At 39.2% G+C, this 23,127-nt stretch overlaps 2 protein-coding genes across 5 annotated transcripts in view; one reads left to right on the top strand and one right to left on the bottom strand.

The window, feature by feature from the left end:
- aftph.S (aftiphilin S homeolog) overlaps positions 1-10,966 on the bottom strand; it is a 44,460-nt gene extending 33,494 nt beyond the window's left edge. The window contains exon 1 of one of the 4 annotated variants that reach the window (XM_018264603.2): positions 10,602-10,966. The gene's annotated coding sequence lies outside the window, so the exon portion shown is untranslated. 4 annotated transcript variants of the gene reach the window in all.
- A 479-nt stretch (positions 10,967-11,445) lies between these two features.
- sys1.S (Sys1 golgi trafficking protein S homeolog) lies at positions 11,446-17,467 on the top strand (the record flags this gene model as incomplete). Its single annotated transcript, NM_001094416.1, is given in 3 exon segments — positions 11,446-11,501; positions 13,942-13,987; positions 15,956-17,467. A coding segment is annotated over 1 exon segment (471 nt). The 3' UTR covers positions 16,474-17,467.
- Between the last annotated feature and the right edge of the window lie 5,660 nt (positions 17,468-23,127).

The raw sequence follows: 23,127 nt of genomic DNA, 5'->3' as shown, positions 1-23,127 counted from the left end.
TGGATTTGTTGCATCCCTAATTAACATCACCAGACATCATGTCTCTCTACATGCAGGCTTTGTGCAAAAGGCAGTTATTTTGTTACATTTTGTTTGTACTGGAATCAGTTATTTGATCTAATTCATCTGCTAGGAAAGGGAGCCCCCCTATAAGATATATTGGATCTAACTGTCAGTGAATATCTGACACCCAACTGCTGCATGAAGACAGAATGAAGAGAAACAGATGCTGAGAGAGGAATAGTGAACATAAACTTGATTATTTCAGAAACAATACAGAATATTTGATTGTATTTAGAAAGTTTCTTATTTCAGTGTGATGAAACTTATATTAAATTGTAATTTTCGCGATAGTACCCCTTTAAGCTTTTTTTTATTGTATGAGGAGTCAAATTATAGACAAATCCCAGGTCCCAAGCTGGCGATATTGTCACTCCGAAATTCAGTTCAAATGGAAAGAAAAAAAGACTTATCTAGATGTTTTCCTAAATAGAAATCTAACACCAGTGAAGTGTAAGCCTACAGGGACAGAGCTTCCCTGCCTCTTTTTGATTACTCAATAGTTTCTGTAAAATCATGTAAAACAAACTGTAGTAAAGTCACCTGACAAACATGAAGATTCTTCTCAATTCCTATTCTGTTCATGTAACATTCTCTGTGTAACACAGTAACAGACAAGTGTTTCTGCCCAAATCATCCGTCAGAGTCAGACTTGCAGGGTCAGCATTCACATGAAACAACGAGACTATCAAGCACAGTCGCATGAATAAAGCATGTGGAAAACAGGAGCTCATATTGCAGGCGGTCTCACTGCAGAGTTTTGCCGTTTTCATTTTGGGGCTCTAGGTATCCCCTTTCATACACATTTGCCCATTTCATGGTTTATAAACTATTAATATGCCTTATTGTATTGATTTGTTTCTGCTTCATCAGATATAAAAGCTTTTTTTTAATGATTCTCCCCTGAACTGTAACAATCAAACTGAAAAAAATGTTGGAAGACAGTTGTGTGTGTAAAGGTGGCCATACACGGGCAGATAAAGCTGCCGCTATCAGTCGTTTGGACCGATTTGACAGCTTATCTGCCCGTGTATGGGGGCTTCCGACACCGATCGATATCTGGCCACAATATCGATCGGGAAGGTTTGATTTTTAACTGACCGACCCATCGGAGCCCCTTGGCGCATCATAATTTGATAGTTCGGCCATACGGCCGAACGTTTGAATTACCCCCGATATAGCCCTGCAGTTTAGTGGCATATCGGGGAAAGATCGCCAAACGAGCGGATCTTTGAGTCTATGGCCACCTTAACATGCACGGGACATTGTGCTTATTGCTTATTTATATAGCACAGGCATATTCAGTATGGCCCAACGGTGGCCATAAACGTAACAATTACAATCTTTCTTGGAAAAGATGTTTCCAAGAAAGATGGTTGGTTCCAATCCACACGTGTAGAGCTGAATGGTCAGATATACATATAGAAACAATACAATTCTACCTGTATCTGACCATTCAGCACTAACAATGGCTGATGTTTGGGGGCCTTCAAAGGCACCAGATCAAAATTTTCCATCCAGCACCGAATATTGTACGAAAATTTGTTTTGTACAATATTATCTGTGCGTCTATGGCCACGTTTACAGAGAACCATAGTTCACCTCTGGGGATGATGAATAAGCGAGTGAATCCAAAGTGTAAGTTGTGTGCTACAAATATTGCTTTTAACGTTTCCAAAAAGAGCAATCTTGGTCTCATCTGACCACAAAAACATTTTCTACTGCAATGGGGTCTCTTGTGCTTATTATAAAAAGCCAGAAATGCTTCTGTGAATAATGACTTCAGTTGTGCCACCATCCCATACATGGCAGTAGTTTAGCTGACCCTTCCCTACAGTGAAATATGGTGGGCCGTATAGTGTATCATTCACAGTGCCTGGAACATGCCATCATTTCTTTGCACTCAACATTTTGGGGCCAAAATCCACCCTGTGAGCCACTGCCACTGTACAAACTACATTCACCAATTAAACAGGACTGGAAACAGGTCTTCTCTAGGGATGTCTCGGTTATGTAACAATGGAGTAGAGGAGAAAGCCAACAGCAAACTTTGTTCCAAGGCCTATATGTCTCTATTGATACCAATGTTGAGCTGTTCAACTGAAGGAGAATTAAATGCATTTGTTCTTCTTCCTTCTGTGTGTGCATTTACACCAGTAGTAGTACGGGGTATCTGGTAAGCGATCATGGGGGGTCTAAGCTTAAAGGGGAACTATCTGGAAAATGAGAATGTAATATAAGCTTCATCATACTGAAATAAGAAACTTTCTAAATACAATCAATTAAATATTCTGTATTGTTTCTGAAATAATCTGAAATTTCATCACTATCCCTCTCTCAGCATCTGTTTCTCTTCATTCTCTCTTCATGCAGCAGTTGGGTGTCAGATATTCACTGACAGTTAGATCCAATATATCTTATTGGGGGGCTCCTTTCCAAGCAGATGTATTAGAACTCACTCAAATAACTGATTCCAGTACAAACAAAATGTAACAAAATAACTGCCTTTTGCACAAATTCTGCATGTAGAGAGACATGGGGGGGAATTCACAAAAGTGTCGGGAAAGAAAAAATTTCTTTAAAATGTCGTAAAAAGTGTCGTAGCAACAGCCGACAAATTCAGAGAGCATTTCTCCGCCAATTTTCCAACATGTACGACACTTTTGAATTAGTGTCGTTAGAGGTGGGTGTGGTTTTTTCCGGCACCACTTTCCCCGACATTTTTATGAATTACTCGTAAACTCATTTTTTACCGACAATTTTTCAGACACATTAGACTCTCCAAAATGAAAACGTCGGTCAAATTGTCTTTTGAAAAGTCTTGGTAAATGTCGTTTGTACGATGAAAAGATATAGGACATTTTAGAAAATTGTCGGACTTACGAGACATTCAGAGATGGTAACATCTACGTTTGTGAATTTGCAGTTCTTACGACATTTTACAAATTTGTCGACCACCACTTCTGGGGTTACTTATTTTACCGACACTTTTGTGAATTCCCCCCATGATGTCTGGTGAGTTTAAAGAGAAGCTGACACCAAAAAAAAAAAAAAAATTATAATAATACTTCATCTAAACCTACCTATAGGTCATGCAAAAGATTTTCTCCTTAGAGTTTTCTTTTGAACAGTAAATGCAATACTCAGTTTTTCTACCCGACTGTCTCCGACTGTTTCTCTCCCCTGCTTCCTGTTTTCAGTGTGGCTGGATGATGTCATCCATGGGAGGAGCTTTGAGCTTCATTTGCCCTTACTTTGAGCCTGCGTAAGTCGACCACGTGACCCTCCCATGTGACAACAGTTTCTGGTCTCTCTGTGCAGCTCCTGAGTTTGTTATATTTAAGCTCGGGTCTCCCTCCTCTCCCACGCCCCCTCCTTTTACAAATATTTTGTTTAGCGAACAGGCTTTTTTTTTCAGAAATTTTGCGCCTGTTACAATGTAATCCGTGCAGGCGTTTCCTATTGGCCGCCTATGTCACGTGATGCGGCGCAATGCGCGATGACGTCACGGACGCATGAAGCAGTAAGGGCAGAAGCGCCTCAAGACAACGGACGCATCGTATTGGCTGTTGCGGTTTTTTTTTTTAACAGGAGGCGTGACAACACGAAGCACAGAATGGAAGATCCAAAATGGATACTTCAAAGGTAAACATCAAGATCCGCTCGTTTAGGTTAAAGATTAATCGTTTTAAAAAAAAAAAAAAAACAGCACAGTAGGCATGCTTACAGCATAGCAAAACCACTGGCAGGATAAAAAAAAAAAAAAAAGATTGATGTCAGAATCGCTTTAATAGATTGAGCTCTAATCCATCTTCCTCCTTGGAAAGGGAGCCCCTATAAGATATCATCTGACACCCAACTCCTTAAAGGAGTAGTTCACCTTTAATTCTAAGCAAGTTGGCAACTGGTCTTAACTGCTTATTTTTTATAGATTTTTAATGATTAGCCTTTTTTCATCTGACGCTTTCCAGCTTTCAGCTTTTACTGACCCCATCTAGAACAAATGCTCTGTAAAGCTAAAAATGTTTTATTACTCCTCTTTCTATTCAGGCCTCTCCTATTCATATTCCAGTCTCTTATTCAAATCAGTGCATGGTTGCTAGGGGAATTTTAACACTAGCAACCAGACAGCTGAAATTGCAAACTGGAGAGCTGCTGAATAAAAAGCGAAATAACTTCAAAACCACAAATAATAAAAAATGAAATATCACTCTCCACATCATACTAAAAGTTAACTCAGAGGTGAACAACCCCTTTAATGAAGACAGAATGAAGAGAAACAAATGCTTAGAGAGGAATAGGAAGGTATGAAGATCCAAATTACAGAAAGATCCATTATCCGGAATACCACAAGTCCCAAACATTCTGGATAACAGGTCCCATACCATATATACACACACATTATAAACCAATAAATACACAATGGCGTAGTTAAACAGATCTGCAGCGTGCATTACTTGCACAGGACCTGGGGTTTTCCAGACAAGAGAACTTTCAGTAATTTGGATCAGCATACCTAAAAGCCTGCTACAAATAATTGAAACATTAAATAAACCCAATACATGAATTTGCGCAACTTAATTACCATCCAGTACAAGGTACTGTTTTATAAGTACAGAGAAAAGGAAATCATTTTTAAAAATTAGAATTATTTGTTTATAATGGACTCGTTTTTTCTTTTTTTAGTTAACTTTCAATGCCAGGCTGCTTTAAATTTAAATGATTGACCTGGTTTTATCTGCTTTCGTAAAAATTGACTTTTGTTTAGAGCTGGTCTGTAGAGGTGCTCAGCTATTACTTGAACAAAATCCCCAAAGAGATGAAACATGAGTTATTAGAATAAGTATAAACATCAGCAGTATGCAACTATATGCAACTAAAAATCAGCGGTATGCAACTATATGCAACTAAAAATCAGCAGTATGCAACTATATGCAACTAAAAATCAGCAGTATGCAACTATATGCAACTAAAAATCAGCGGTATGCAACTATATGCAACTAAAAATCAGCAGTATGCAACTATATGCAACTAAAAATCAGCAGTATGCAACTATATGCAACTAAAAATCAGCAGTATGCAACTATATGCAACTAAAAATCAGCAGTATGCAACTATATGCAACTAAAAATCAGCAGTATCCAACTATATGCAACTATATGCAACTAAAAGACACAGATGGGTGTTCTGCCCTGCATTTGGCATCCATTTGGGATTTGGTGAGCAGAATCTGGCTGCAGGTAGAACACGACAAAGCAGCATTGATCACAAACTGAAGGCAAGACAATACACTGAGCCTTATTAACTGGGAGTCAACAAATGAATTGGCTGATGTATAAAAGCCCAGTTATAATCTCCGCCTGCAAAATGAATGACTGAAGCAATGAAGTGCTGAGACAATGAAAGCAGTAATGGGAAGAATGTATGCTACAAAGCTACAGTAGGATTGCATGAAACACAGGGGATTATTGTAGATTCTAGTTCATCAGTCTCTTGTAAAGAAACTTACTGTAGTTTTCCAGAGCAAAAGACAATGAAGAGCAAATCCAGGTCCTACTGAATAATTCATAGAGAAAGCTCAGTTACCAGCTGCCAACTGCAGATCTTCACTTGATTAAAGAAAGCTCTCATCAATAAAGACTGTGACGGATAATATATATCAACCATTAACTGGCCTATGTGACATAAAATATAAGAAAATCTGCAACAAAAACAGTACAAACTTCTCTCCAAACATTAAGTCTATTTAAAGGAACAGTAACACAAAAAATGAAGGTGAATTAAAAGAATTACTAGTTCCTTTAATATAGTGTTTTCCCATACTAGTAAAACGGGTGTATTTGCTTCCGAAATACTACTATAGTTTCTATAAACAAGCTGCTGTGTAGCCATGGGGGCAGCCATTCAAGCACAGGATACACAGTAGATAACAGATAAGTACTACTATAGTTTCTATAAACACGCTGCTGTGTAGCCATGGGGGCAGCCATTCAAGCACAGGATACACAGTAGATAACAGATAAGTACTACTATAGTTTATATAAACAAGCTGCTGTGTAGCCATGGGGGCAGCCATTCAAGCACAGGATAAACAGTAGATTACAGATAAGTACTAAACAGCTGCCTGGTAGATCTAAGAACAGCGCTCAATAGTAAAATCCAGGTCCCACTGAGACCCATTCAGTTACATTGAGTAGGAGAAACAACAGGCTGCCAGAAAGCAGTTCCATCCTAAAGTGCTGGCTCTTTCTGAAATCACATGACCAGGCAAAATGAGCTGAGATGCACCTACACACCAATATTACAACTAAATACACTTGCTGCTTCAGGAATGACATTTTATATTGTACAGTGAATTATTTGCAGTATAAAAATCATGACACAATCCCCTTAAACATTACGACTGAAGTAATTTGGAACCAATTCAACACACAGGGCTTCTATACAATTGAGCTGCTCTATGCAGAAATGTTATGCCCTCCCCCCCCCCTTAATTTTTGGGTCTAGGTTGTGATATGCATTTCCTTAGCTACTTCTATAGTGAAAGTCTTATGCCTGGGCTGCAGGTAATGAATGCATATATGGCAGTGCAATAAAATACATGGCATATCTCAGGGTAGGGAATTAGAGTTTTGTACAAGAGAAGAGTGCAGAACAGCACGACTCTCAACTTTGTCTACATAGGGCTGCTGTATCTAGGCATAAGCTCTAGGCCTTAAAGGGGACCCGTCACCCAAAAAAATTATTCCAAATCCTGTTTTATCACATTAGTCAAGCAAAATGAACTTTAATGACACAATATAAATTAGTTGAATCTTGTTGTTTCCTTCAGTCTGGGAATTCATAATTATAACAAGCAGACAGGAGCCATTGTGTGGGACACTGTTATTAAGACAAGCCTTGTATCATCTCAGAATCTTGTTTGTGCACCAGAATGGGGGAGCTGATGTCCATCCCCATGTCCTGGTTACACAATTAAATGGTGAAGAGATTGGGGGGAATGTGGGGAGAGCAGTGACATGTAGGAAGTGCTGAATGGAAAGTGAAAGTAATTGCCTAAGGCATAGAGGAGGGGCAGGCTGTATTTGATTGACAGCTGAGATGTTTAAATGAGTTTACAACAGCTATGAAAGCTTTAATAAAAAATAATTTTGATTTCATGTTCATGACTTTTATTATACAGCTTTTTATGTCTGGTTGACAGGTCCACTTTAAAACAACAAATCTAAACAACTATTGTCCTACAGATAATACAGAAATAGTGCCAAGATCAGAACTAATATTAGGCCAGAGCAATGGAAGCAGAGCCAACCACTTAACCACCATATTTCCCAAATATCATCTTCCCAGATCAAAAACATACACTGATACAATTACAAAAAGGCAACCACCACACCCACAACTAATTCAGAATCATTCACCCAGGATTTGCTTAAATACAAATCCTGCCCTAATCCAAACCCAGACCCACGCCTTCATATGAGTATTCAAATGAGATGACAATCCCCTCGTAATGAGATTATCCAATTCTCAGATCCAGTTGTCCAGTGCCTCAAAGTCCCAAATGTAATGATAGGGATTAGGTTTGGATAAGCATTTAATGGATGGTTCACCTTTATATTAACTGTTAGTATGTTATAGAATAGCTAATTCTAAGCAATTGACTTCTTGCTTATCCAGAAAGCTCCAAATTGTGGGAAGGTCTTTTTAAGCGAATAATTCTAAATTATAAAAATAAAATCGTTCTTTGTAGTTGATCGTAACTACACTGCATGAATCAATATTTGTTGCATAACAATCCTATTGGATTTACCTAATGTTTAACTGTTTTAAGCAAAGTATTGTGATCCAAATTACAGAAAAATCCTGTATCCGTAAATAAAAGATCCTTTACCTGTATATCATAAAATTAATGTGTTTGATGTATGTATCAAACAATGCAATGGCAGCCATCCTAGCAATAGGAATAACAAATCCACGGCAATAAATAAGACTGGTGTCAGGTAGTAACACTGGGCTAGCCACACACCAGTAAATAGTCCAACAAGCAAAAAGAGAGCCCATACCTTGCGATCCCAAATTTATTCCTTGTTGCTAAAGACTTTACACAAGATAAAGGGGGCAGATTTATCAAAAGTCGAGGTGAATTTTTGAATTGAAAAAATTTGAATTTCGAGCTATTTTTGAGTATTTCAACTAGGGAATTGTCCAAATTTGATTTGAATTTGCAAAAAAATCTAAAATTCAAATATCGAAATTTATCATGTACCGTCTCCTTAAAGGGATACTGTCATGGGAAAAAAACAATTTTTCAAAATGAATCCGTTAATAGTGCTGCCCCAGCGGAATTCTGCACTGAAATCCATTTTTCAAAAGAGCAAACAGATTTTTTTCTATTCAATTTTGAAATCTGACATGGGGCTAGACATATTGTCAATTTCCCAGCTACCCCAAGTTATGACTTGTGCTCTGATAAACTTCAGTCTCGTTTTACTGCTGTACTGCAAGTTGAAGTGATATCACCCCCCTCCCTTTCCCCCCCAGCAGCCAAACAAAAGAACAATGGGAAGGTAACCAGATAGCAGCTCCCTAACACAAGATAACAGCTGCCTGGTAGATATAAGAACAACACTCAATAGTAAAATCCAGGTCCCACTGAGACACATTCAGTTACATTGAGAAGGAAAAACAGCAGCCTGCCAGAAAGCATTTCTCTCCTAAAGTGCAGGCACAAGTCACATGACTGGGGGCAGCTGGGAAATTGACAAAATGTCTAGCCCCATGTCAGATTTCAAAATTAAATATAAATAAATCTGTTGGCTCTTTTGAGAAATGGATTTCAGTGCAGAATTCTGCTGGAGCAGCACTATTAACGAATGTGTTTTGAAAAACATGGACTTTTACCATTCTCCATATAAAACCTGCCCAATTGCTGTTTTAGCCTATGTGGGGACCTCCTAGAACCTATTTGGAGTCAATTGGTGGACTTTGAAAAATCTATGGGATTTTTTGGGAAAAACTTTGAATCGAATTCGATCGAATGCGCTATTCCTTCTATTCGAATTCAGCCGAATATGGACCTACTCAATTGAAAACGGGCCTATTTAACCCAAACAAAACTTTGACTTAATTTCAGTTGGTCTTCGAAGATTTTTTTAATTCGACCCTTGATAAATATGCCCCAAAATGTTTGAGGAAGGGAGAAAAAGAGGAAAGTGTCGTGAGCAACATGGAATAGATTTGGGATCAGCCCGTTTGCTGCAATACAAGCTATTGGCTCTCTTTTTGCTTGTTGGAATAAATAAGTCTCCCAGGCCAAAATAACCAACATTTCTTATAAAAATGTATTAAGTGAATATTAAGAAACATTGGATTTTGTTCTGTTGAGCTTGTCCCAAAAGGCAAATTACCTGTTATGTTTATTGTACAGATATGGGACCCGTTATCCAGAATGCTTGGGACGGCGGGAGTTCTGGATAATGGATCTTAATGTAATTTGGATGTTGATACCAAAACTCTACTAAAGAATTATATAAATATTACATAAACCCAATAGGCGGTTTCTGCTTCCAATTAGGGATAATTATGTCCGAGTTTGGATCAAGTATTATTAACATGTATTTATATAGCGCCAACATATTGTGCAGCGGTGTACAAGGTACTGTTTTATTATTACAGAGAAAAAAGCAAATCATGTTTAAAAATGTGGATTATTTGGATAAAATGGAGTCTATGCGAGGCGGCCTATCCGTAATTTGGAGCTTTGTGGATAACGGTTTTCCATATATTTGTACATGGAGAATGTGATAAAATAACAATCCATTCTAATTGCCTGTATTAGCATTCAATATATAATGTCAGCCTGAGACATATATAATGTCAGCTGGATCAGACAGAAACTTCCAGCTCCATATTAGAAATAAAAGGCAGATTTCCAACCAACATGTTTATGTTTTTAAAGGGGTTGTTGACCTTTAAATTAACTGTTAGTATGATGTAGAGAGGGATATTCTGAGACAATTTGCAATTGGTTTTCATTTTTTATCATTTGTGGTTTTTGACTTATTTAGCTTTTTATTCAGAAACTCTCCAACTTACAATGTCAGCCATCTCTGGTTGCTAGGGTGCAAATTCCCCTAGCAACCATGCACTGATTTGAATAAGAGTCTGGAATGTGAATAAGAGAGGCCTGAAGTGAAAGACTAATAGTAAAAAGTAGCAATAACAATACATTTGTTGTTAGATGGAGTCAGTGACCCCCATTGGAAAGCTGCAAAGCGTCAGAAGAAGGCAAGTAATTGAAAAAGTATAAAAGATAAACAATGAAGACCAATTGAAAAGTTGCTGAGACGTAGTCATTCTAGAAGATACGAAAAATTAATCTAAAGGTGATAATTGTAAGTAAAACAATGAGATGTTATTGGTGAGTAGAGATAAAAGAAGGGGATTAAGGTCAGAATGTGTGAGGCCAGATCCCTGTGTCAGTATTAGGGGCCCCAGGGGCCACACCTGTCCAGTTCCAGGGCCTCAGGTGACTTTACCTGCTGTGGAGAAGCTGCTGTGACTGTACAGAGAACGATTAGCGCCACTAAACGTCTAAATGTGCCGGTGGCAGAGGGGCTGCTGGGAGTTGTAGTTATTGAATGACGTAATGACCAACACCCACGTCACACCGCCTCCCACTCACCCTGTCGCCTTCCCCGGGGCCGCACAGCTGAGCGGTGTCGTTCATGGCCGGTCCCACTGCTCAGGGGGGGATGTCACAGTCCGTGTGAGGAATATTCACGACCCCTCTCTGGCTCCCCTCCTGGTTATACCGCTTTGAGGAAGCGCCGAGATACACACAAACACTGTAGCAGCCTCCTCCCACTCCCTGGATCCGCCTTCCCGACACGCACCGCGACCAGCAGCTAGAGGAGTAACAACCCTGTGCGCAAGCGCTTGCGGAAGTGCAACTCAAGGGAAGGCGGAAAAGCCTCGATCCTTACAGTGGGTTTGCCAGGTTATGCGTAACATCCGCTAGGCTCAAAACGTCAAAATCACAAGGGCAGAATGTGACGCTGTAATGGCGGAAGCAGCTCTTAGAAACGTTCCCCGGCCGTGCTGCGTATCTTCTCTGACGTTGAAACTTGCTGGACTACAAGTCCTATTATGCCCCAGTGCCATAGGCATTTTGTACAGTAGTTTAAACCACGAACTATCACAGTGTGCTGGGAAATTGTGTAACCTACAGTAGTTTATGGCCTGTTATCTTTATAGCCGGTCGTGTGACGTGACACGCGCTGAATGTGTACAAGGCGTGCTGGCGTCATTTCCGCTGCGTGTATCGGCGTTCAGGCCTTATACCGGAAGTGATGTCATCCCTAAGCAGCTGTGACGGTGAAGGAGCTCTGCTCTGAAACTCTATTTGCGAAGCAGCCTCGGAGAGTAGCCACAATGCGGTGAGGCCTCACTTCTCATTCAGACCTTTAATATTGTCATTAAGCGGCACTTTCCGGAATGTTGGGAGGAGGCGGGCTGTGTAACCTAGCAACAGGTTATAGATTTGGCTTTTACAGTGTCCAGTGGTTACCGGCGTCTTTCTCACTGCGTGTCGTGTTGTTACGTGAGACGTTCTCTCAGGTTGGACGTGCAACTCTATCGTTACAGTCGGGGCTGCTCAGTGGAGACTGACAGGATTTATATGGGGCTTTTTATCCCTCAGCTTGTTGTTGCCTTATGTGACTGAAAGCAAAACTAGACTCCCACATAAACTACACATTCTTTATGCATACCTCCCAACATTTTGGAAGTAAAAAGAGGGACAAAAAATGTTTTCCCGCACGTAGCGCAGCAATTTTGACCACACCCCTTTCTGTGGCCACACCCCCTAATTACCATGTTTGTTTAACAAAATTTGGCAGGTTATGAAAGTTTGAAAATATTTCTCCTTATCTAAACTGTGTTTTTGTGTCTCTAAATTGTTACAAAGTCTCTTATTTGCACCTGTTAGCTGTTCTGGGCTCTCTGCTAAAAGCCAATTAAGTGAGAAACTTTGTTTCTTTTTCTGGCTGTTCAGTGCAGAGAAAAGAGGGACTTTCCAGTACAAATGAGGGACTGCGGGTTGAGCTGTCAAAAGAGGGACTGTCCCTCTGAAAAAGGGACAGTTGGGAGGTATGCTTTATGTCATATTAACAAAGCTTAACAAACTGCTACACACAGGTCACATATACAGTTATAGACAACTAATTTTGGTTCTGTACATGACCACAATGAAGTTTAAATGAAACAACTCGGATGCAATTGAACTGCAGACATTCAGCTTTAATTCAGTGGGTTGAACAAAAAGATTGTATAATAATGCGAGGAAAGGTTGTCTCTGTCCAAAGATTTATGGGCCTAACTGTGTATTTAAGTAAATATTGCCCTTTTACATCTCTTACCTTGAGCCACCATTTAGTGATGTTCTGTGTGCTGCCTCAGAGATCACCTGACCAGAAATACTACAGCTCTAACTGTAACAGGAAGGGATCACCTGACCAGAAATACTGCAGCTCTAACTGTAACAGGAAGAGATCACCTGACCAGACATACTGCAGTTCTAACTGTAACAGGAAGAGATCACCTGACCAGAAATACTGCAGCTCTAACTGTAACAGGAAGAGATCACCTGACCAGAAATACTGCAGCTCTAACTGTAACTGGAAGAGATCACCTGACCAGAAATACTGCAGCTCTAACTGTAACAGGAAGAGATCACCGGACCAGAAATACTGCAGCTCTAACTGTAACAGGAAGAGATCACCTGACCAGAAATACTGCAGCTCTAACTGTAACAGGAAGAGATCACCTGACCAGAAATACTGCAGCTCTAACTGTAACGGGAAGAGATCACCTGACCAGAAATACTGCAGCTCTAACTGTAACAGGAAGAGATCCCCTGACCAGAAATACTGCAGCTCTAACTGTAACGGGAAGAGATCACCTGACCAGAAATACTGCAGCTCTAACTGTAACAGGAAGACATCACCTGACCAGAAATACTGCAGCTCTAACTGTAACAGGAAGAGATCACCTGACCAGAAATACTGCAGCTGTAACAGGAAGAGATCACCTGACCAGAAATACTGCAGCTCTAACTGTAACAGGCAGAGATCACCTGACCAGAAATACTACAACTCTAACTGTAACAGGAAGAGATCACCTGACCAGAAATACTGCAGCTCTAACTGTAACAGGAAGAGATCACCTGACCAGAAATACTACAACTCTAACTGTAACAGGAAGAAGTGTGGAAGCAAAATACTGAACCCTGTCTATTAATTGGCTCATGTGACCTTACATGTATAGTTTGTTTGTGTGCATAGTGAATCCTACGTTTGATTACCCAATGGCACATACTACTAGAAAAGTATATTATTATGAAAATAGTTTATTTACATGAGGCAGGTTTTACATATGAGCTGTTTTATGCAATATCTTTTTATAGAGACCTACATTGTTAGGGGGTATAGTTTTCCTTGAGCCCTGAGCATGTGTCCTAATTGGTTCAGAAACTTGGGCAACATGATGTGAAATGGACAGTTCACCTTCGATGCTGTGTGGACAGTAGTGTTACAGGAATGTTCTAAGACAAACTGCCATCGGTCTTCTTACCCGACGTGTTTCAATTTGTGTTTGTTCTGCATCTCTTGGCCTTGGAACCTTAAACAGCTACTTGTTTGCTAAGGCTTATGACTAGCAGTGAGGCAGCAATTTGAGAGTAATAATCTCATATATAAATAATGGGGACATGAATGGGGGAGAAAAATAAATATATATATATATATCTATACAGTTTCTTCTTAGATACAAACTATAAATGCAGCACATGCGCTAAACATGGTGTTTTTTCTTTTTCAGGGTTGACGCGTGTGATGCGGTATTTGTAAGGAAATTCTATTGTGAGGTAATAAGCCTTGTTGTTTTTTCTTTTTATTCATCTAAATGTTCACAACACAGAGACTGCCGTTTGTATTGGTCGAAGAGGTTGTATCAGCATTTGTATCCTCATTTGTTACATTACTGTTTAAACTAATATAAAATGTGTTTTATACATAATTTATTATTTTGGTTATGTATTTTAGGCCAGTATTTTCCTGTCCATACCAATGCTAAACCAATCCAAAAGTCTGTCTATACACCTGCCTATGGCTAAATCTAGCTGACTAGATCGTTTGGTCCCTGGACTCTACAGTTTTGGTCTGGAGAACTGATGCTGCAATTGGAATAATACCCAGTTTGTTTATGTCAGCAGAACACCCGGTGTGCAGGAGCTGAACTCAGCGGAGCTCCAGATGTATCCTCATTCATGTGTATGACATTACATGCAACTCATTGCTACCTGTTACATTTGTTTTTAAGGCAAGATTTTAGCTACTGTATATACTCGAGTATAAGCCGACCCGAGTATAAGCCGAGGTAGACTTTTTCAGCACAATTTGGATGCTGAAAAACTCGGCTTATACTCGAGCATATACGGTAGCTATACTCGAGTATAAGATTTATTGAATATTTCTGCAAAAACCTTAATAATCCCTCCCTTCACTTCCATTTGCTGCTCCCTGAATTCCCAGGCTGTGCACTCAGCTCACTGCACTGTAGGACAGGAACCAATCAGCAGCTAGCAGGACCTGATAGGGAACTGAAGCCTGTCTGTGCTTGTGTGACTGCAGGGCTGTGATTGGCTGTCCCCCTCCTACTGTGCTTCTGCCAGGGACACGCCCACCCCTCATTTGAAACACAGACAGGGACCAGAGAACATCTATAGGGAACTCCAATAAAGGGGCTATTTTTCAAGATAACATACATTTTTAGCACCATGTAAAAGCAACACCATAAATCACTTATAATTGCCTACAAAATTAGGTTTTTTTTATTTATCCTATATGTCTCCTTTAAAGTCCCAATGCCAAAAACTTGAAATAATTTTTTTACTATAAAATCCAAATATTTAGTGGGGGGGAAAAAATCTAAGTTTAGGATTTATTATTCCCTGAGGATGGAAAAAGTCTGAATCTGAAAATTCGGCATCTCTGATCTCCCGAGGAGAAGTCCTGCAGATATCCTGATCTGCGCTGGTTTTTGTGCAATAATCCCAAGATTTTGTGGTTTTTAAGCGTCAAATTCAAAAAATTTGTACAATTAAATTTTTTTTTGAGCTTTTTCCCTGCATAGGAAATTTTCATAAAAATGTATTGATAAAGAAGGGGAAAAACTCGTACAGATTTGGTGGAAGCAGCTTTCAGAAAATGATATATTTCAGATTTTGATAACTGACCCCCTTACATTTAAATTGGATCAGATCTAATATTAATCTGAAACCAAGAAAAGATGCCATTTTATACCCTACTAATGAATGTGGAGACGACAGGACGAGTCCTCCATAAACATAGAGCAGTTTGGCTTCACAGTCTCAATATAATTAACTATCCGTTAAGTTTCACCTTAATAAAACCTTATACAAAGCTTCCAATAAGCTCGTGTTAATGGAGTTCACTTTAGTTGTTAACGAGACTGCAGAATCTATTAACTCTTTCTCAGGCTTCCACATAAACAGCGGCCTTGAAACGTTCTTAATTTCTAACCGATTCATTGCAATTGCTTTTCTTGGCAAGTAAAATACTTCCATGTTGGAGAAATTCTACCTTTAATTGTTCTTGTTTTGTTAACAACAATGGCATATTCTTCTTTGTTATCTCATTTGACCATTTTAACATTGATCGCAGCTTGAACAATATTTGACTATAAATACAAATAAGCACAATATCTTACTATGTCTTGAGGTAATGCCCTCTGTATAATTGTATATAATGCTATAGTAGATTTCTGGTGTACTTACAGAATCCTAATATGCCTTTTTTATTCTCACCCCCAGAAACACCTGCTTCTGTGAACAAGTTCCACTCTGTGTGCGCATTAAAGATGGCCGGACAATTCCGAAGCTACATATGGGATCCAGTCCTTATCGTCTCCCAGATTTTTTTAATGCAGTTAATCTACTATAGCTTTTTGGGACTATGGATTGCAGTGCTGGACTTGGTCATTCACTACAGCCCTTCCCTTGATCAGATATTTAATGATGAAATTTTAGGATTTTCATCAGTTCCCGGGCGGGTCTCAATGATGGCTTTTATAATGAATTCGTGGACATGTGCTTTGGGCCTATTGTACTTTATCCGCAGAGGAAAGCAATGCTTGGACTTTACGGTCACAGTTCACCTGTTCCACCTGTTTGGTTGTTGGATTTATACCTCCCACCTCCCCTATACATTCACCTGGTGGCTCCTTAACATGGTCTGCATTGCTTTAATGGCAGTGATAGGGGAGTATTTGTGCTTGCGAACTGAACTTAGTGAGATTCCGCTTAATTCAGCACCAAAATCCAATGTGTAGACATTTTACTTCATTTTACGTTTACAGGAAACCTTTCCAGAATTTCTAACACTTCAGTATTCTTACATTTTTCCATTGGTTGACATCCCAACAGCTTTTAAGACTGATATGTGGACTTTCTCTGAACTAAAAGCCGCTCCTGAATGGACATATAACAATACGGATCCTGAGTGTTCCCTGCTTAAGCTGGCCATACATGAAGAGATCCACTCATCTGGAGACATCGCCAAACGAGCGGACCTTTCCCCAATATGCCCACCAACGGCACGGCTATATCGAGGTAATCCGAACATTCCCTAGGGCTGAACGATTGGATTACAACGACGAGCAATGGGCTCCGACAGGTTGGTCGGTGGAAAAATCAAACCTTCCTGTCGATATCGTGGCCAGATATAAATCAGGAAGACCCGTCGGACGCCCCCATACACGGGCAGATAAATTGCCAAATTGGTCTAAAGGAGCGATATCTGCAGCTTTATCTGCCCATATATGGCCACCTTAACTCTGAACATACACATGGATACAGAGTTTCTGTGTGCATCTTTTGTTTTACCACCCATTCACAGAAAATATTCATTTTGGTCAATATATTTCCTTAAAGGATAAATCTATTTCTGTTTCAGCTAATTTATTAAAGTAACAAATTTCCTATCTGGCAATGACAAAAATATAGATAAGCAAACGCACACCTAATTTGCAGGGATTTAAAAAATATATATATATAAATAAAGCAGTATCAGGACAGGAAAAGAGAACTGAATTTGTATTCACGTGAGAAAGATTGAGGTGAGGGTGGAAACTTTACATTTATTTATACTTTTCTTGCACTTTGAACCATTTTAGAAAATATATGTTTTGTATATGTACCAGCGTATGTGTATGGAGCCCCAAACTGTGGCTTTTCAAACTGCAACTTACAATGTCATAAGCCAGGGATTGTCCTGACCATTGGAAAAATATTTGTCTTCTTCTAAGTAAAACAATAAGGATCCTGTGTCTGAGGGGTGTGTTATTTAACACTTATGGTTCCATTAAACCAAACATTCTGCAATTTTCTTTATATTCACCGGGAATAAGTTTCACTAAAGCTGAGGGATGAAGCTTCATGGTAAAAGAATATCCTATGTCCTTTACTTAGCTTTATAGAGAACTAAATAGGCTATATTTTTCTTTTGATATACAGTACAGGTATAGGATCCCTTATCCGGAAACCCGATATCCAGAAAGCTCCAAATTACGGAATGGCTGTCTCCCATAGACTCAATTTTATCCAAATAATACTCATTTTTAAAAATGATTCCCTTTTTCTGTGTAATAATAAAACAGTAGCTTGTACTTGATCCCAACTAAGATATAATTAATCCTTATTGGAAGCAAAACCAGCCTATTGGCTTTATTTAATGTTTACATGATTTTCTATTAGACATAAGGCATGAAGACCCAAATTACAGAAAGATCCGTTATCTGGAAAACACCAGGTCCCGAGCATTCTGGATAACAAGTCCCATACCTGTACTTCTTTCCATTCAGAGAGCTACAGCTTGGGGATCTCTGTACTATTCTATCAGTTGTTTGCTGCCCAGAAAGGGTGCAACAAGATTTGCCGGGGATTAAAGAAACAGTTCTCTTTTTGTCTGTCCTTGGGCCCAGTGGACACTGACATTGGCTTTTTATTTAAAGGACCAATAACAGGAAATGAAAATGTCTAATAGGCATTTATTTGCAGTATCCGTGTGGTTTGCACTTTGAAAAAAAAGAGAGAGAGATAGAGAGATAGATAGAGATATAGATAGAGATAGATATATATATATGCCACCAATATGGTTTTATGCAGCTTAGTTAGGCATAAGTACAAGTTTTTATTATTACAGAGAAAATGGAAATATTTTTTCGAAATTTAAATTATTTGCATGAAATGAACTCTGATGGCCTCACAGTAATTTGGAGCTTTCAGGATCCCAGGAGAAGGGGTGCAGAAATCTCTGATCCCCAATGTATATAGTTCCAGCATGCTGTATAGGCCCATGCATGTCAGGAAGGTCAAGAAAAACAATATTCCCACTGGCATTGATTTTCATTTTAACGTATTCAAAAAGCCAGGGCAGAGTTTAGTCTATTTCATCTCAGGCAGCCATGACATTTTGCTTAAATAATTCTCCAAGGCATGCTGACAAGTTAAAAAATAGAGTTTATTACATCAAGTATTAAAATACATTAAAAAAATAACCCCTTATAGCGCCTAACGCGTTTCATGCTTACCTAGCACTTAGTCATAGGCAAAACCCAACTAGTCTCTTTTCTTTTATTCCTTAAATACCAGCTCTCATAGTCCCTCCCCTCAATAAAACCAATTACAATCCAGCACATGTGTTACAACTGTATCCTCCACAGGGCTAATGGCTTTGCTAAACTTCAATGATCTATGTGTTAAATAATCCATGTTACGGGGCATTTACAAAAGTATCATTTACACAATATAAAATAGAATACATATAATTAAATATAACAAGTAACGTCAAACCTATAATTAAGTCCGAGTGGCAACCTGGTTTGTAGATGAAAAATCCAGTAAACCTCCCTTTTCTTCAATTTCATTAAGAGATCCCCCCCTCTGATATCTGTCTTCATTTGTTCAATTCCCTGTATAGAAAAGTACTATTGCTATCATTACATTCTTGGTTTTGTCTAGTGACATTGGATTTATAAATTGTAAGCATGCCTTGGAGAATTATTTAAAGGAACAGTAACACCAAAAAAATGAAAGTGCTTTAAAGTAAAGAAAATATCATGTAGTGTTGCCCTGCACTGGTAAAACTGATCTGTTTGCTTCAGAAACACTACTATAGTTCATATAAACCAGCTGCTGTGGAGCAATGGCGGAAATTGAAAAACGGCTATATGGCACAGGTTAACTAATGGATAACAGATCACACCATTAGACAGATAGGGCTTATCAGCTATCTGCTGTGTAACCTGAGCCTTTTCTCCTGAATGGCTGCCCCTATTACTACACAGCAGCTTATTTATATAAACTATAGTAGAGTTTCTTAAGCAAACACATCAGTTTTACCAGTGCAGGGCAACACTGCATTATATTTTCATTACTTTACAATACTTTTATTTTTTGACGTTACTGTTCCTTTAAGCATACGGTTGTACCTCAGTTTGGTCACTAGAGGACGCCGGCATGCTCAATATTAATGTTTACTGGCCTCTACTTCCAATTTGATTAAAACAGCCATGACATTTTAACTCCGTTCTATAGTTAGTGTACAGACCTTCAGCATCAGAAAGCCGGAAACAGCAATATGTTTGCTTGGTTTTATTCCTTTTTATTTGTCCTTCATTTTACTTATAAAAAAGGAATTGGCCCATGTTGGTGCAAAGATTGTTCCTTTTCAGTGTGTGTGTGTGTATATATGTATATAATACACAAAAGCCATGAATATCTTGTAAATTATATCCTTATAAACGGTGAGTTCTGATGTCATTTCTGTCACATGACTCACTGAAACTTGTGTATTATAATAAATAAAGTACCCCCAGTTGTAAAATATGAGGATATTATAAGTTACCTCGGAGTTCCATGACCTGTATAACTCAGCCTTCAGCCTCGTACTTTTATATGGTCATGAAACTCCTCTGTAACTTATAATATCCTTATATTTTACAACAGGGGGCACTTTATTCACTGTATATAATTTCCATTATGCAAAATACGCCATGTTTTGATCCTTTAGGTACAATCCCCGGTGGATTAAAATGCACAGAAGTTCTGTGAATAAAAGCTAAAGAGCATTGCATTTAATTCAGTCCTTTTCCAAAGATGTAAATGTGTGACAGTGTTCTCTGCTGAAGTGTTTGGTGACTCCAATGCAGCTTTAACTCCTCATTGTGCTCTGGGTATAAATAAATGATGCCTCTATCAAGGCAATGGCTTCTTTGTGGGTACAGTACCCTATGTCCTCATAACTTGTTTTCAACCAATGTAGTGTGGATTCGCACACCCTCCTTGTCGATGAATAAAGCTAAGCCTGGTGCACGTGGGTGGAGGCTCGGCAACCTCCCAATGCCGCAATGTAGAAAAACCTCACGGCACTCAGGTCTGCGTGAACATTTCAGTGATTTATTGAAGCAGAGTGCAATGCAACGTATCGGGGTAACCCCCTTTGTCAAGCATACCATTCTTACAGAAGCACAAAACATCATGGACAACATTTCTAGCTACTTCTTTAGTTAGGTTTTACTTCTCTTTGAAAGGGGTATAAAGTGTCTGCAATTTGATAGCAGAGAAACTGTGTAACATTGACCTTAGACTGGAAGTTTCTCCGTTTATGTGTCTGACATATTTAGCTTTATATTTCATTTACATCAGTGTTTGCCCCCCCTGGAGTTTACAATCCAAGATCCCTATCAGACACAGTAGAGTATAGTCAATATTATCAGGGCCCGACCTGTCTGTATGTTTTTGGGGTGTTGGAGGAAACTGGACTGACCCCCAGACAACATGAAAACTGGACCCCAAGTGCTGCCTAATGAGCCACACGAAACTTTAGAGCAATTCTAAGGGGGGAATTCACAAAAGTGTTGGGAACAAAAAAAAATGTCCCTGAATCTTGGAATGTTTTTGCCCCATACAAGGATTTCTCTTAATTATATTCTATAAAAAGAAAATAAAACTGGAATCATTAAGATCTTAACACTACCCAAAACTCCCCACAAGATGTCACTATTCCAGTAAAGATGTGATGTACCTCCCGGGACACCGTCCTCCCCATGAGTGCAATGAATAGGGCTTGTGCCTCTTATTTTAAAGGAGAAGGAAAGGTAAAAACTAAGTAAGCCGTATCCGAAAGGTCCATCTAAATACACCAGTAACCCCTCAAAGTAATGCTGCTCTGAGTCCCCTGTCAAAAGAAACATCACATTTCTTTCCTTCTATTGTGTACTTATGGGCTTCTGTATCAGACTAACTGTTTTCAGCTTAAACCTCCAGGGCTAGGGCTTGAGCATGCTCAGTTTGCTCCTCTCTCCCTCCCTGCTGTAATCTGAGCCCAGAGCAGGGAGAGACTCAGGCAGGAAGTGATGTCACACCACATTAATACTGCAGCTTCTATCCTAAACAAACAGAGAGTTTCTAGAGCTTTTTACTCAGGTATAGTAAAACATTCTACAGAATAAATATAGCATTCTAGCTTGCACTATTGCAGCTAATCTATTGGCAATAAAATGCCCCTGTAGCTTTCCTTCTCCTTTAATCAAAGAATATGTACGTTATCTCTTGCACTAAACAATGTACAAAGAGACACTTCAGTTTATATCGGCTCTAAACAACTTCTCAAAGAAGTGAAGACACTGATGACTTCACTGGGCCCCATTTTTTCAAGTCAAACCTATTTCCAAACTGCACCTTAAAGGGATACTGTCATGGGGAAAAAAAAAGGTTTTCAAAATGAATCAGTTAATAGTGCTGCTCCAGCAGAATTCTGCACTGAAATCCATTTCTAAAAAGAGCAAACAGATTTTTTTATATTCAACTTTGAAATCTGACATGGGGCTAGACATATTGTCAGTTTCCCAGCTGCCCCCAGTCATGTGACTTGTGCTCTGATAAACTTCAATCACTCTTTACTGCTGTACTGCAAGTTGGAGTGATATCACCCCCCCCTTCCCCCAGCAGCCAAACAACAGAACAATGGGAAGGTAACCAGATAGCAGCTCCCTAACACAAGATAACAGCTGCCTGGTAGATCTAAGAACAACACTCAATAGTAAAATCCATGTCCCACTGAGACACATTCAGTTACATTGAGAAGGAAAAACAGCAGCCTGCCAGAAAGCATTTCTCTCCTAAAGTGCAGGCACAAGTCACATGACCAGGGGCAGCTGGGAAATTGACAAAATGTCTAGCCCCATGTCAGATTTCAAAATTGAATCTAAAAAAATCTGTTGCTCTTTTGAGAAATGGATTTCAGTGCAGAATTCTGCTGGAGTAGCACTATTAACTGATGTGTTTTGAAACCAAAAAAATTTCCATGACAGTATCCCTTTAAACAATGACCACCAGGAAAGGCCATACATATATTAGGGGGTCACTGTTGTACCTATACATATATAAATACAGTAACCCCCATATTTATGTAGGGTTAAATGAGATCTCATGCCTATTTCTCCCTTTTGTACCATTTTCATGAGCCTTTCTCTTGTTTTATTGTGGGCCCTGTTGTCTCCCCTCGTCTGATCCAGAAGTGAATGTCAGTAGAAAGGGCAGAAATCAGCGCAGTTGGAATATTGGATCCCCATTAATCAGTTGCATGAAAGACAAATGTACATCCAATTTATAAGGTCTCACTATTTCAATAAACGTTGCCTGTCTTAAGAAAATAGCTTCCTACTGATTTGCACAAAAATGAACTTGTAGTTTCAGTAGGATTCTGTTCTCGTGCTGCACCAGGTCTGGACTAAGGTTCAAAATAGGCCCCGACATGCCAAGTACAAGGAGGCCCAAACAGACCCCCAGAGGCTGAATAAATATTCATCTTACAACTGCCCCTCTGGAATCTATAGATTCAGGCCAGACTGGGACACATCTCACCTCAAGGGTTTGAGCATTGGGTTTGTTTGACTATTAATCAGACAACAAACAGAACAAGG

This window comes from Xenopus laevis, chromosome 5S, assembly GCF_017654675.1.
Source record: "Xenopus laevis strain J_2021 chromosome 5S, Xenopus_laevis_v10.1, whole genome shotgun sequence".
NCBI lineage: Eukaryota > Metazoa > Chordata > Amphibia > Anura > Pipidae > Xenopus > Xenopus laevis.
Note: the sequence above shows the minus strand (reverse complement) of the source record. Positions and strands in the feature narration are given on the sequence as shown.